Below are 13,954 nucleotides of genomic sequence, written 5' to 3' on the forward strand. Positions count from 1 at the left end.
GTACTATATGTAAATTGCATACAACGAAATTCAACCAAATTTCGATCTGGCGAGTGGTCATGAAAGGCAATAAGAAATATAATAAGGTAATCTAGAGTTTATTGTAGCGTATACTGTTATAATTATAATTGAAAAACCAAAAAGTAGTAGATATACCGAGGTAGCAGCCAGTAGTTTAGTAGAAACTGAGTAACGACTGGACAGATTAATTTAACCGACACTTAAATAATAATTACCGACCACTGGAACCAGAGCATTATCGTAACTCCGGTAGCAAGTGGATTGCGTCCAAGAATAACAACTTTAGCGCATTTAATATAAAAGTATTTTGTGAAAGGTACACGATAAAACAGCAGTTTTTGAAAGGTTTAACTAAATATAATTAAATGGTACATACGATAACTTAATCAGTTACCTGCAAAATTTCCAAAAAAAAAAATTACCGGTCATAATTTACTTTCAAAAATTTTGTAATTTTACAATAATTAACTAAATAAAATAATCGGAATTTAAATTTAAACAAACAAAGTTAAAAGGGCCAAAATATAGCCTTCTCTTTTTATGTTTCAAGAATTAAATAACCCAATCTAATACGCAACAATAGGACCGAGAACTAACAATGCCCAATCCATAGAACAATAGGCAATACTTGATTCAATAGAGCGATACCTTCTAGGTGTTCAGTGCATAGTTATAAAATTAAACGCACTGTCACATGCAAATTTAATGATATCGAATTGCTATCGATACCAATGGTGCCGATAATTGCACGTTTATAGGCTAGTTACCGTTTCATTCATAAACAAGCGCGATTACTTTATGAATGGCCGTCCAGCTATGCCCTTAATTTATTGTGTCAGCCGAGCAACTTCCATAAGTTTCCTGCTCGCCTATTACCATTTATCGAATGTTGCCCGTATAGACTATCATTTTGTAGGCGCTAACTTGACCTTGATTTATGAAGTTCATTGAGAAACATTACGAAGTGTTAGAAACGTTCAATTATCTACGAGCGCGACCTTACTTAGTTAATACTAAAAATATCGCCACCAGCTGTGTAGCCATTATTGCAATATGAATAAATTTATTAATAAATTCAATAAACATTGAATCAAAATATATTACAAAACGCGAGAAACCCACAACAACACACAGTTTCCTATCATGAACTCAAACCTATCTAACAGCCACTTTTTTTTCTTAATGGCCTCTCATTTCTGAATAAATTTAAGTGCTAAATAAACAGGCCTTATCTGTCATCTCCACAATGCAACGGGTCTGAGGGTAACAGGAGCCGACTGAAGCACCGCGACGACGATACTATCACGCCGATATGCATCAAGGAAGACCAGTTGTCAATACATTTCACCTGCGAACTAAACAAACTTGATGGCCTGTCGGTGACCAGAACGAGTTCTCATGAATTGTGTTGCTTCCAAGACATTTTTATACTTCTGTCTGACAAGATGTACAAGAGATCATGGCTACATGTTAATTTACATCTTATCAATCCAAAATTTTATGTCGATGATGCTTCGATGATGTTAGCTACACTATAAAAATCGAAACTAACCTATACTATACTATAACCTAAGTTATATTCTTATTCACAAAAATGAACAACAAGCCGGTATGTTACTAAATTAAAAAGAAACAAAAATGTATCATATAATTACGCTGTAGGCAAAATTTACCTCATTCGCTTAATAATATAATAATTTAGAAAAACTTCCAATTTAATTTCTCGGTAAATTGTTTTGAACTTAGACATTATGCAAATAGAACTCTGATATTTTGCTAATCTTATTTACTGGACAATTCAGACGTCTGTGCAAATAAACAAGTGATTCCAATAAAAGGTTCGGTTGGAACCAAGCGCCTCTAAGAGATGCCGCCCTCCCTAAAAGGATAATAATACGTCGTTTCCATGCTCTCAACCTACGGCGAATCCTCGAGACTCCGGGAGAAATGTAAATTGTCCTGGCACCTGACAAATAGCTTAATTAACGACTAACACGCGACACGTGAATTATTGAGATTATCCAAATGGTTCATTACTAAGCTTGCAGCGCAACGTTTATTATGCACAATTACGACCAGTTTTATGGTCGTTATAAAGCGTCAGTAGGTCGCTCTAGATTTTTTTTTCCTAGGTACATAATGAAGGTTTGATAGGAGTGATTTCTGAAAAGATTCCATTAGCAACTTTAAATGTTTCAAGCTTGTCGTGGTTAAATTCAAATGCACGACAATTTAAAGACCTTAAATGCCATCGAATACAATGAACAAAGGAAGCTGAAGGAAACGTTCTAAGGTGCCCACGAGTAGTAATTTAATAGAGGCATCAAATTTCAAGGTTATAATGGGAATTATGTAAAGAGATTCGGTTTTTTTTTTGCAACGCAATGCGTCAGTAGGCGTCACGTGGGCGCGCACGTGATGACTTTGTGGCATAAAACTACACGACCGCTCGCGTGGGCGACCGTCGCAACACTGATTCGTATAAAGCCTACGAAACGAACTTCAAACTACAAAAGACTTAGCACATATAATATTTTTGGAATATATCATACTGGAAATATGATAATCTGACAACTTGAAACCGACGGAGCTAATTTAACGATTAAGACTGAAAAAAAGATTAGAATGTTTGAAAGAAGCGCCTGTAGCACGCGACGTCCGTGGCAAATTCCAGTTTCACATCAAAACGTCGTCCGTTCGGGGAAACAATGAAGATAAAAACGGTTAGGTGGTTCAATTGCATAACGATGCTGACGAAACTCGAGCTTTCCCACTGAAATCTCGATGTTTGGTGGATTTTTTAATTGACGAAAAACAAAAACGCGACGCTTCGTCCAATGCCGCAATCAAATAAAAACTTACTCGTTAATGTTTTATGTATGATATTCGCGATGCCAATACATTATGGATGGGGCCCCGCTGGCTACGTTCGGTTATTTTGACGGAACGCCAGATATCGAGGGGCTCTATGGGCGAACCTCTTTGGCGTTTTTCGTGACGACTTTAACTGATAACATCTCCTGCCGAATAACAACTGTACGTGGTCGTGTTTTCTTTATTACAATTTTAAACGGGTAAATTATTTTAAAATGTAAATAATTAACACGATTTAAAAGGAAAACAAATTTATGGGTTGTAACATAAAGCTAATGTAGTAATTTCAAAATAAATTGGATATACGACGTTTTTTTCATTGTCAGTCGGTTCTTTGAGGCTACAACATAAAATATACAAATCAAAATATACATATTACTTTTTTATTATTAGTCAAAATAAAAACTACTATCAAGACTCAAAGTCAAATTAACATTTTTATGACAAAGGAGTTTTATTTTGACTAAGCTCGAAGTACCAATTTTATCAAACGAGTACATGCAGGTGTCCAAGACTAGACTCATAAAGCTTACGTGCTAAACGTAATTTATCCCATACATTAAGGGATTACAGTAATTAAGTACTATTTCGCAATAACGCGTATAAATTTCTCGGTTGAACATGAAATGTATGGTTTAAAAGAATTATAGACCGTACTCGATCGCGTGCGCCTCCAGTCATCCATTAATATAAAGAAAATATCACATTATATAAAATCACACACGAGTATCTAAAGATTTTTTAATGCAAATAAAGCATTCGATCCGTATTGATTAAAGCAAGTCTGATTTAATAAGGAGGATCGTTAGACATGGCAGAATGTCGTTTATCATTGTATCCGATTACTACCAACTGTCGAAAAAGAAGGGAATAAAAGCAGATATTCGTCGTTGGAACGTAGCCGTAAAATCCCACGGAATTGATCCCGTACTCGAAAACCGGCTCCTGCGTCACATTTACGCCTCACTTACACATACGCGATTCGATATAAAAGCTTAAGCGATTTTAGCCGACTTCACACTAAAGGTGGCTACAAATTAATATCGATAATATGATATCATGATATCATATCAGAAGCTGACAAAGTATTATATTCCTTTCCGATTGAATTGATTTATTGTAATAAATTATAAACTACAGAACCCCCCTACTTATTCCTCTAATAGGCAAGCCGTATATATATAGTAATTGAAATACGAAATAAAACAGAATGCAAGATCTTATACATTTGTATATGCTTATCTACATTATTTCATTTTTTAATATCTAATTTGATATTGATACCTAACTTTCATATAATGGTACCTCAAATGTGTACAATGTTAAAGCGATAATTAAATTAAAACTGACGATCATAATTTGTAAGATGTCAAAATTGTATAATATATAATTGTCGCGGCACGCCTAAGCTCGCGCATTAAGGACGTATACTTTGTTTGTCCACAAGGTGCTCATTACAAGCGATAATGACTGGATCTATCTGCAAGTGTAATGCAATCGCACTGAGCGGCCACTTGGAAAAAAGGTAAATATATATATAAATATATCTTATCTGTGCTCAATTTTATTAGCTGTAACCTTAGACAGGTAGAGGGGAAGTTCACACTCTGTTATAAACTTATAGTTCGATAACATGTTAAACATTAAGATAATACAATACCTTTAATTAAATAAGGATGTTATTGTACCTCAAAGAGTCATAAATATATTTTTTATAGTAAACATCAAATAAAATTATCAACAAAAAATCAATTTATACGTACAGTTTAAACAATACCTACTTTTTATGTTCTCATTTGGTAAATTATGGGCGCTTATGTAAGGCGCTTCGAGAAGCATAGCTCAGTACGGCGAGCCTTGCACATGATAATGTTTTTTTCTTTACATCATTATAAATAAGGTTTACTTTTGAAGAAAGGTATTTGTTCAATGTGGCTGACTGTACGCGCCTCCGGGGTAATTACACGGAGATCGTCTTTAATTAAAATTTTCGGATACTTCGCAGAGTTTAAACTTCAAAGGTAATTTTCGTACACTAATTATTTACTGTATTATTTTTATGCTACAAAATTCTTTTGGTTCCAAGTTTTTAAAGCAGTTTTAATGCTCTATTTACTGAAAACTTTACACTCAATTTAAATCTTATTTTATTTCCCCTAAATTTACTTCATACAAGTTTTCTTTCTTAGTCGCATTACGAATTCAATCAGCGATACAATTGCCTGTTACATTTACCCAAAATCCGGGTAATGGTCCTTCATAATCGTGCACATTTACAAACGATTTTCTCGAAATCCCACCTCGTGAACATTTTAGTCGTGATCGCAGAGAACACTTTGATATCACCGACGACTAACGAACTAGTGTCTGACCGATAAATTCGCCGATTAGTCGACAAACTGTCCATCCTCTTGCTAATCAGTTCTAACTGCCTGTCATCTGTCTATAAGAAACCTGCGACCAAGATTGATGTTAATTCGAACACAGATTGATTTTTAAATAAAATATTTTATGTCAATTTCATATATACATAATTTGTTTGTTCTATTGAACTGTCAGATTGTCTTCAATACAATGCAAAAAAATACTGCAAAGTTCAAGAAAGTTGAAGGATTTTTTAATGATTTGTTCAATGCCGGTTAATCGGATTAACGGGCCCCAAAACTACTTGAAAGCGCAGTTGGCTCAGCAAAGGCACACGATACTAGGCGCGCATAACAACGAGGCGTTCACGTTAGGTGTCGCTGGGAGGCGGGTCTACTCGCCAGACATTCCCTTTCCACCGACCAATCAATCTAACCTTCCCTGCCCCCCGATGCGCAACAAATATACACTATATCGAAGAGAAACAGTTGTCTCGCTAGAGATCTACTTATATTGGTGATCATTTCTCTAACTCTTAACAAGTCATGAACTCCTAGTAGCTGACTTGTTTAGGCGGTCTATCTTGGTGTTAACTAACATACAATAATTTCCATAAAAGTAATTAGAACATTCTCTTCTATTTGAAGCGGTGGTAACATACAACACGTCTGTTTTATCTCTCTCTCATTCATATATTTAAACAAAATCTATTTTTCTGTAAATATAAATGTAATCAAATAGAAAAGTAGAGGTTTTGCCAAAATGAAACAATTATTTATTGCGTACACTAATTGCAAAGCAGCGCGAGCGAGTCGGCGACCCATATCTCACGGCCCGCGTTTTGTAATGCTAATTAATAATGGAAGCAGGCGCGGGCCGAGTGTTTGAAGATTTTAAGTAATAAAGGATTCATCTCCCTCTCTAATAACACAAATAATTCTGTTAAGATAATAATAATAACAACAAATGTATCTATTATTACATATGTAATCTGAAACTATAAACGCCTTCTTTTTTTATAGTGAACAAACAGAAGGTATAATAAAATTTATGGATGGGATTGATCGATCAGAAGAACCAAATATGGTCCCAAAAGTACTAGGCCTGCAGAAAATGGAAGGAGATTGTAATGGAAGAACTAGATACTTTTAAAAGTAGTCCCATATTACTATAAAATTAGTAACTAAATATCTCATTTTATTATAAATGAGATAATGCATTACATTAAAATTTTATTATTTATGTTTAACTGTAATTTGAAATATAATAAAAAATATATCTCTAAAATACACATCCAATGCTTAGAGACCGGAATAACTTCAAATTATTAAGTTAAAATATTCTCTCACCGTATCACATTTATAAAAGTTAAGATAAATAAATATTTTTTGATGTGCTTTTAAATGAAGAGTTAGATATCAAATCGCATAGCTCTAGACGCTAGTTAATTATTTAGGTAATAGCTAATAGACGCATCTCAATTTTCGCGTGCCACATAACAATAGTTAGGAAATCTCATGATCTAAGCGTCTCGGGTCCGTGTGGGAAAATAATCTAAGTCGCAATCTACATCGGAGCTAGTTCCTAATTAATTTAGTAATCGCTCGTGACGACTTATTCCGGCCTTAGACCCAACCACGAACCTAACGAAATCACGACTCCGCCTGACAACGATAATCGTTATTTTAAATTTATTAAAATGTCCTCCTTAGGGACAATATCGGGACCCCTATATCGGACTGTATAATTTATTCTCGGAGCGGACTGAAGCTCTTTAAGATGAAAAGTATCATAGGCTAAGGGTTTCATTTCTGTCCACATTGTTGACTCATTTAGCTCTCTGTGACCGGTTTTTAGCGTCTACAGATCGTGATCTGAGCCCCTTTGACGGTCAATTAAAAATGAACTATCTCCGCAAGTTTCTGATCGGAGCGATGCCTATAATAAAGTTGAATAGTTAATACCTGTCGAGTGAGAATTATTACGTTGAAAACTTGGATGATTTTAAAGACAGAAGGCGAAAATAGAAATAACTATATATAAATAGATAGTTGATTTTATCTTTCCTCATGATTCATCTAACATGCAATCGGTGTGCTCATATGTATAATTTATAATATACCACAGGTACATGCAACGTTATAAAAACAACAAACAGAAATCTCATGAATCGAACAAAAAGTCCTGGCAACAGAAGCAATCTTTCAAATGTAACCCGCTAACGACGTAACATACTGCTATAAATTGCGATACCCGCGTACAAGGCTTACGTTTCATCCAGTTGGAAGTTGCAACTACAACCAGCCTAGAGCTACGATGTCGGCGATTACACGACGACCATCTACAATGGATCGCCGACAAATACCGACAACGGATCATGGCGCCTCGACGACTTCGCTTTGTAATTACTCTCAAATATTCCAATTGGCCTGTCAGATAGACAAGAACTTGAATCCTAGATCTTCATTAAAGATCGTTATAAATTATACATTTTTAGTAATGTGGAAATATTTAGTTCGTGTAACTGTTGATTATAGCGAATTGAATTATTGAAATAGTTTGTATTTAAAATGATAATATTAATATGATAAAAATGATATGCGGACTTAATAAACGCGACTTTTTTTTTTATTTATACATTCGAAGATACTTAATAAAAGCGTTTGCTTTAACATTGTTTTCTGTTACTAAATTGGGTATCATTTTGATAACTGCTTTATGGACATGATAGTTTCAGATGTTGTATATATATATACAGTGTAAACTCCATGTAACGTCACTCGATTTAACGGCAAACTCTCTAAAGCGTCGAAATCAATTGGTTTTAGTTGGTTTAGCTTGTATTCCATACAATGATACACTCTACATAGCATCACACCCACTCTCAATAACGACAACAATTGAGAAATAAAAAGTACCTTTTAAGTTGCTAAAATTAGAAAAAACTGCGCATCTGTGTACGTTCTTTTGTCGCTTTATTATTCTAGCCCTCTATAATAAACTCGAATGTCGGCACCACGCATTAGGAACTTTCTAAGAAAATAATTAATTTGTTTACAAATTGGGATTGCTTGCTCGTGTAGACTGTGACCATGCCTAATAAGTAGGAGTCATGGATTACAATGTTATCATATGTATTCTACGATTGATGAGTTGAACTGAGGTTCAAGAATAAAGAGATGAAGAAGATGAGACGGATGAGCTTGAGCCTCCACCCATCGTTAAAGAAGTTCTGAAAGCAGCTAAATTATTGGAAAATTACTTCCTTTATATCAGATATAAATAAAAAAATTAAAAATATACAACAAAACTACTGGTGCAGCAAAAGGCGTCAGACAAAAATAACAGAAAATACGCAATAGCGTTCAAATAAGATATATGTATATATTTTTTGTATATAACTACTAACAATAGACTAAAATAAACTTTTTTTTCGAATTCTGATTTTTCTTCTCTTCATTTAACGACCACTCTTTATAACGCTATAAAATGCACAGTCCCTTCAGTGTCGTTATATAGAGTTTACACTGTATATATATGTTGTATAGATGTTATATTATTTAATAAGACATAGACAAATATTTTAAAACTACCATTATAAATCGAATGATTTGGTATGTTTTTTTTAAACGTAAACGTATTGTAATTGATTTTATTATATAACATACAATAGATAAAAGATAGATATATTTCATCAGTAATAACATAAGAGACCACTAACTATTTGCAAAATTGAAATGACTTTTTTTATAAATGAATATACCTTTTTATTTTTATCAGGGACGTGTATCCTTTAGAATATATTTCCAAAACTTGTTACTTGATCTACGATAGTCCGAGTTTTAGTCCGTTTTCAATCGTGCTTATCGATTAGATGTAAAGTAACCCGATAACAAGCGGATACGGGCGCTTGTTCGCTAACAAGTGACGTCTCCACCCGCTGAGAAAACATTGCGAGTTGTTCCTTTACACAAAAAAATAAACATTTAATATAAATAAAACAACCAATGATTGAAATTAAGCATTACGCGGTGTAAAAAAATATGTTTTTTTAATTGCTATTTTTAAGAACGTAATGTCGATTGTCGAAGACCTGTATATGTGCAGCCATAAATAATATGAATACTTTTCTTTTTACGTACTTACAAAATAAATATTTCTTTTTTATTTTTTGTCTAAATCTAGATCCATAGTACAGATGTACTATAAGCCAAGTAATGCACGTAATCCTTTAGTAATTTAAGATTCACAAGATATATGTTAATGTCTTATTATCGGCGCATCAAAGTATGCTCCGTGCCTGCGACTTAGATTTGACTGACAACCCTACATAGCATCGATGTCCCAATGCTCTTATTTTCATACCAACAATATTTTCCCTGTATTGAAACTCATTTTGGTATATATAAAAGTGCAGTTATTATACTTTTATACATGCAACAACTAAGATCCGTAGTTTTGATAAACATTTTCATTGAGGCGCGTAATTATTAATTATTGAAACAGACTACATACGTATATTGAAGTTGATTATTGCATCAAATTCGTACAATGATTTATTTAAAAAAAAAGTTTGTTTTTTTTCCAGTATAAAAGAAGTAAACGAAAGCTTTTCAAAAATGATTCCCTATCACTTTTTAAATTTAAAAATGTATAATTTGTACGTAACAATGTTGCAGGCGAAAAGTTATTTAAATTCCTCTCTGGATTAGAAAAAAGCCTGTTTGTAAAAGACATCTTCCTACGCGAATGAGTTGTTTTGCTAATTAAAATAGCCGTAGGCAGATAAAACTTTGTGCCACCGTAAACATAGCGTTACATTGATCATTTTAATTTAGAACTAAAATATATTTATGCTTAAAAATAAACCATAATCAATTACATAAAGATAAATAGGTAACAATTTCTACTGATAGATTTTGTAACATACGAGGTGGCCTATGCTTGTCTATGAATACATATATATTTTATGTCGTATCTTTATCGGTGATAATAATTGAAGTACTGATACCATTCTAAATGTCTATTTTAGATCCATTATTAAGTAAATTGATTATTATTATTACTATAACTTTATTACTAATGCGTGTAGTGGCGCCATCTAGTAGAAAATACATTAAACTAAGTGACAGATGATTCTTAACCTACTTAAATTAAATGAATAACATAAAATATCACTTAGAATATAACATAAAAGAATCTTATTTATTGTGTTTTTAAAACAAAACTACAGTTGCAATAATGATCTCTTGTAAAAAGCAATTACTGTATACTTACGACTGAATGTTGTATATCAGCTGACATCTGTCAAAACTTTCTTCACAAATGCTCACAAAAACACATAAAAATCGGTTTAAACACACATTTTCACCTTCTCCGAAATGAAAATATGCTCTTAAATAGATAAAACATGCATTTTGATACACTTTCAGCAATATTCCATCTGTTGACTTTGAAGAGTTTAGCATAACCTCTGCAAAATAACAAACCTCAATTTGTGATGCTTTTCCACAATAAATTCAATATTTATTATCTTATATCCTTTTTCTTTCTATCTTAATAAGCTTAAAAGCCATTCATTGTCAAGAAGACACATGTTCACTTCAAAATATTTAATACAAGTTCCTTATGTTTTTGCTTTTTTTAAGCAAAATAATGTTTTTCTGGTATGTTGATTATTATTATTTATGAATTAATATCTTTTAACTTCTTATTATTATATAAAGTCAATCTCTTTCAATTTATAAAAGATTAATTTCAAAATCTAGTGAAGCGTTTTGAATGAATGATAGTAAATATAACATCAACATCATCATACATTATTTAATATAAATATTAAATTGAAATAGTACAAAAAGATTGTATAAATTATTTAAAGCTTGTTATTAAATATTTTTAAGATATAATAAAATAAATTTTTGAATATTTGTAGGCAAGCTATTTCCTAGACTTAAATTTTTGGTAACGCTTTATTTTGAATTGTTTTGTTACACTTTTTATAGACTGTTATGTTATTTTACACAATTTTATATCCCCTTTCACTGCCTGATTAAGAGGATAATATATTACACTTCCACACAGCTCATAGTGACCAGTACTCTTCATAGGCCAACATTATGGAATATTGCCAAAAGTAGTCTCAGCGACCCACCTTCTTCATGATTCCTGTCTTCCGCTTCGAGAAAGTCGTGTATCGCCGTAGCTTATTATCAATGTACTCCATTTTAATTTTCACGCGACCTTTGGTCTTCTTGCCATTAGACGGTGGGGATTTCTTGGGCTGAAGGGAAGCATAGCCATCGTCAGCAATGTCGGGCATGGCACAGTGTTCTAGTCCGAGGCTTTGAGACGGTCTTTCGTCGTAGCACTGGTCTGAAGGGCGCTTCACACCAGCTCTAGGCACCGGGCAGGCCTGCATGCCCGGCCGGAGGCCTCCACCGCCGCCGAGGGAGCTCGGTGGCCGGCCTGCTCCATACATGTCCGGCACATCTCCCAGGAGTCCCATACCGTAAGGCGACCCGAAGCGGGGCTCCCGCGCTCCGCCGGGCGCGTCCATTATAACCTCGCAGTACGCCACAGTAACCGGTGCGCACACGCGCTTTACACACCTCACCGTTCGAACGCCGAACGGAGACTGACCGAAAACGCGATAGAACCGAGGGCGGGACTGACGGCTCGGCCGCTCGGACCGCGACTGACTTCGCGTGGTTCCGTCCCGCGCACCTCGACCTCTAGCCGTCTCGCTCTTACGCGAAATGTAAACTCGCCTCTCGATAGGGATGGAGATATCGGGAGCGGCGTAACCCGACACATCCGTAGGAAACCGGGAACCCGCGAACGTTTCAGTGCCCGAAATCTGTTTTAAAATAGAGCTTTTATTTTGAGTTTATTTCGTAAATAGAAATAATAGAGTCGGAAGCGAGCGCTGCGAACGCGGCGGCGGAGCGGTGGGCTGGCCGCGAGCCATATTTAGACTCGAGCCGTGCCAAATATGGCAATGGCGGTCAAATGGGGGCCACTGAAATCCCTCCTACTCGCAGCTGGCGATTTTCACGTCTAATAATTAAAAACTTTGTCACGTTCCTCATTGTGCATTACATACTTATGCGTTGACATATTATGCCTATAGATAGATACTAATGTTACAGGTCCGTCAAAGAGATATAATGCTAAGTTTTTGTGTCCGATTTTCCAGTCCAATATGCTTTTAAAATAGGTTCAATGTCTCTAGGAAGGCATAACCATTTCATAGCACTTAAATACGTTTTCTTCTAAATGGAAACGTCTGCGTCGGCATTTGTGCATAAACATTTAAGTATGAATAGAATATTAATGACCAAAAACAAATACCTTCGAATAGAGCTTTGGAATTTTCCTGAAAAATAATATTGATTTTATATTGCACATATTTTACCTTTGTACCTTTGCAAATATTTTGAAATATACAAAAGGCATAATTATGAAGCGATGGTTATAACTAGCACTTGATGCTTAAGCTTATAAAACTCAATAAAGAACAAAATATGAATTGAATTGAAATTAACAGTTAAGAATTAACACCTTTTGTCATCAGTGGTGTAGGTGTTGAAAAAAATATATAAATTTGTATTTTATTTGTCAATTTTATTGCGTTGTTAGCGAAAATCTGTCAGTTTCCATCCGCGTCGCTCGCAGAGGCGTTTAATTTGTAATTTTTCCATTTTAAGACGACTTTATTACATTTGAGTTCTTTGACTTGTTTTTCATTATTTTTAATAAATAATACTATACTAGTGTCTACCTGTATTTATATATATTTTTTCTCTAAGTTATTATAAGTAAGTAGGTATCAACTTTGACTGTTTTTAAAAGTTCTCAAGATATGTGTCGTCTCAACTTTCATAAATACTTATTGTGTTATTGATATTATATTGTGTATGTTTAAAATAATTACATAACTGATGATTGACCAAAAAATATGGAATATTTTTTTTAATATAATATAAATAATTTAAATGAAACAGTAGTAACAGTACAAAATATGTAACAAAAAAAAAAGTTTTAGTGCAATGTACATTTTGGAGATGTCTCATTCTGAATAACACAACAATTTGGACTGGTTGGTTTATTATTGACTACTGGAAGGAGTCAGCAATATTATCCGTGTATCCGTGATTCAATCAATTTTAAAACTAAACACAATACATCGGGTAATCATTCAATTATCTACTTTCATAGACTTTTTTCCTTTTCCTAGTTCATGGTTCATGTTTTGAAGACCCCGACTATATGGCCTGGGCATTAAATACAGTAAACACGCCCGACACAATTTAGGTTCACTTCTGTAAGCATCTGTAATCATATTGTATTTGTGGATGTATCTGTATCTGTGTAGAGTGTCTCCGAACAAGGAAAGCGTGGACCTGCCTGTTTTCGCTAATTTCGCAGAAATATATATAAACTGTTATTTTTGTCAAAAGTAATTTTAGACATAGTGAGTAGGTAGTTAAAACCGGGATACTCTGACTCTATACTTTAGTTTGAAATTTTAAACTCCTTATTTGTTCAATTCTCCAACTTTTTTAATGCCTTTTAGCGTGTTCGTCACACGATGGGTTTTATTAATTTAGTAATCATGTATAAAATTAAAGATTTCTTTTTATATATTGACAACGCATTGAGCGCCAATAGCGCATTGGTTTACGGGGCCTAGTAA

General features: G+C 34.1%; 1 protein-coding gene across 3 annotated transcripts in view; it reads right to left on the bottom strand.

Annotated features, from left to right (window-relative positions):
• The window catches only part of LOC124543181 (serum response factor homolog), a 247,192-nt gene extending 235,234 nt beyond the window's left edge, over positions 1 to 11,958 (bottom strand). For 2 of the 3 annotated variants that reach the window (XM_047121274.1, XM_047121266.1), the window contains exon 1: positions 11,411 to 11,942. In XM_047121274.1, coding sequence (XP_046977230.1) covers positions 11,411 to 11,815 — 405 coding nt within the window. In that variant the 5' untranslated portion in view covers positions 11,816 to 11,942. Of the gene's footprint in view, positions 1 to 11,410 lie in introns of all 3 variants that reach the window. The other variant, XM_047121285.1, reaches the window with a different exon arrangement.
• Between the last annotated feature and the right edge of the window lie 1,996 nt (positions 11,959 to 13,954).

Source organism: Vanessa cardui, chromosome 3, assembly GCF_905220365.1.
Source record: "Vanessa cardui chromosome 3, ilVanCard2.1, whole genome shotgun sequence".
NCBI lineage: Eukaryota > Metazoa > Arthropoda > Insecta > Lepidoptera > Nymphalidae > Vanessa > Vanessa cardui.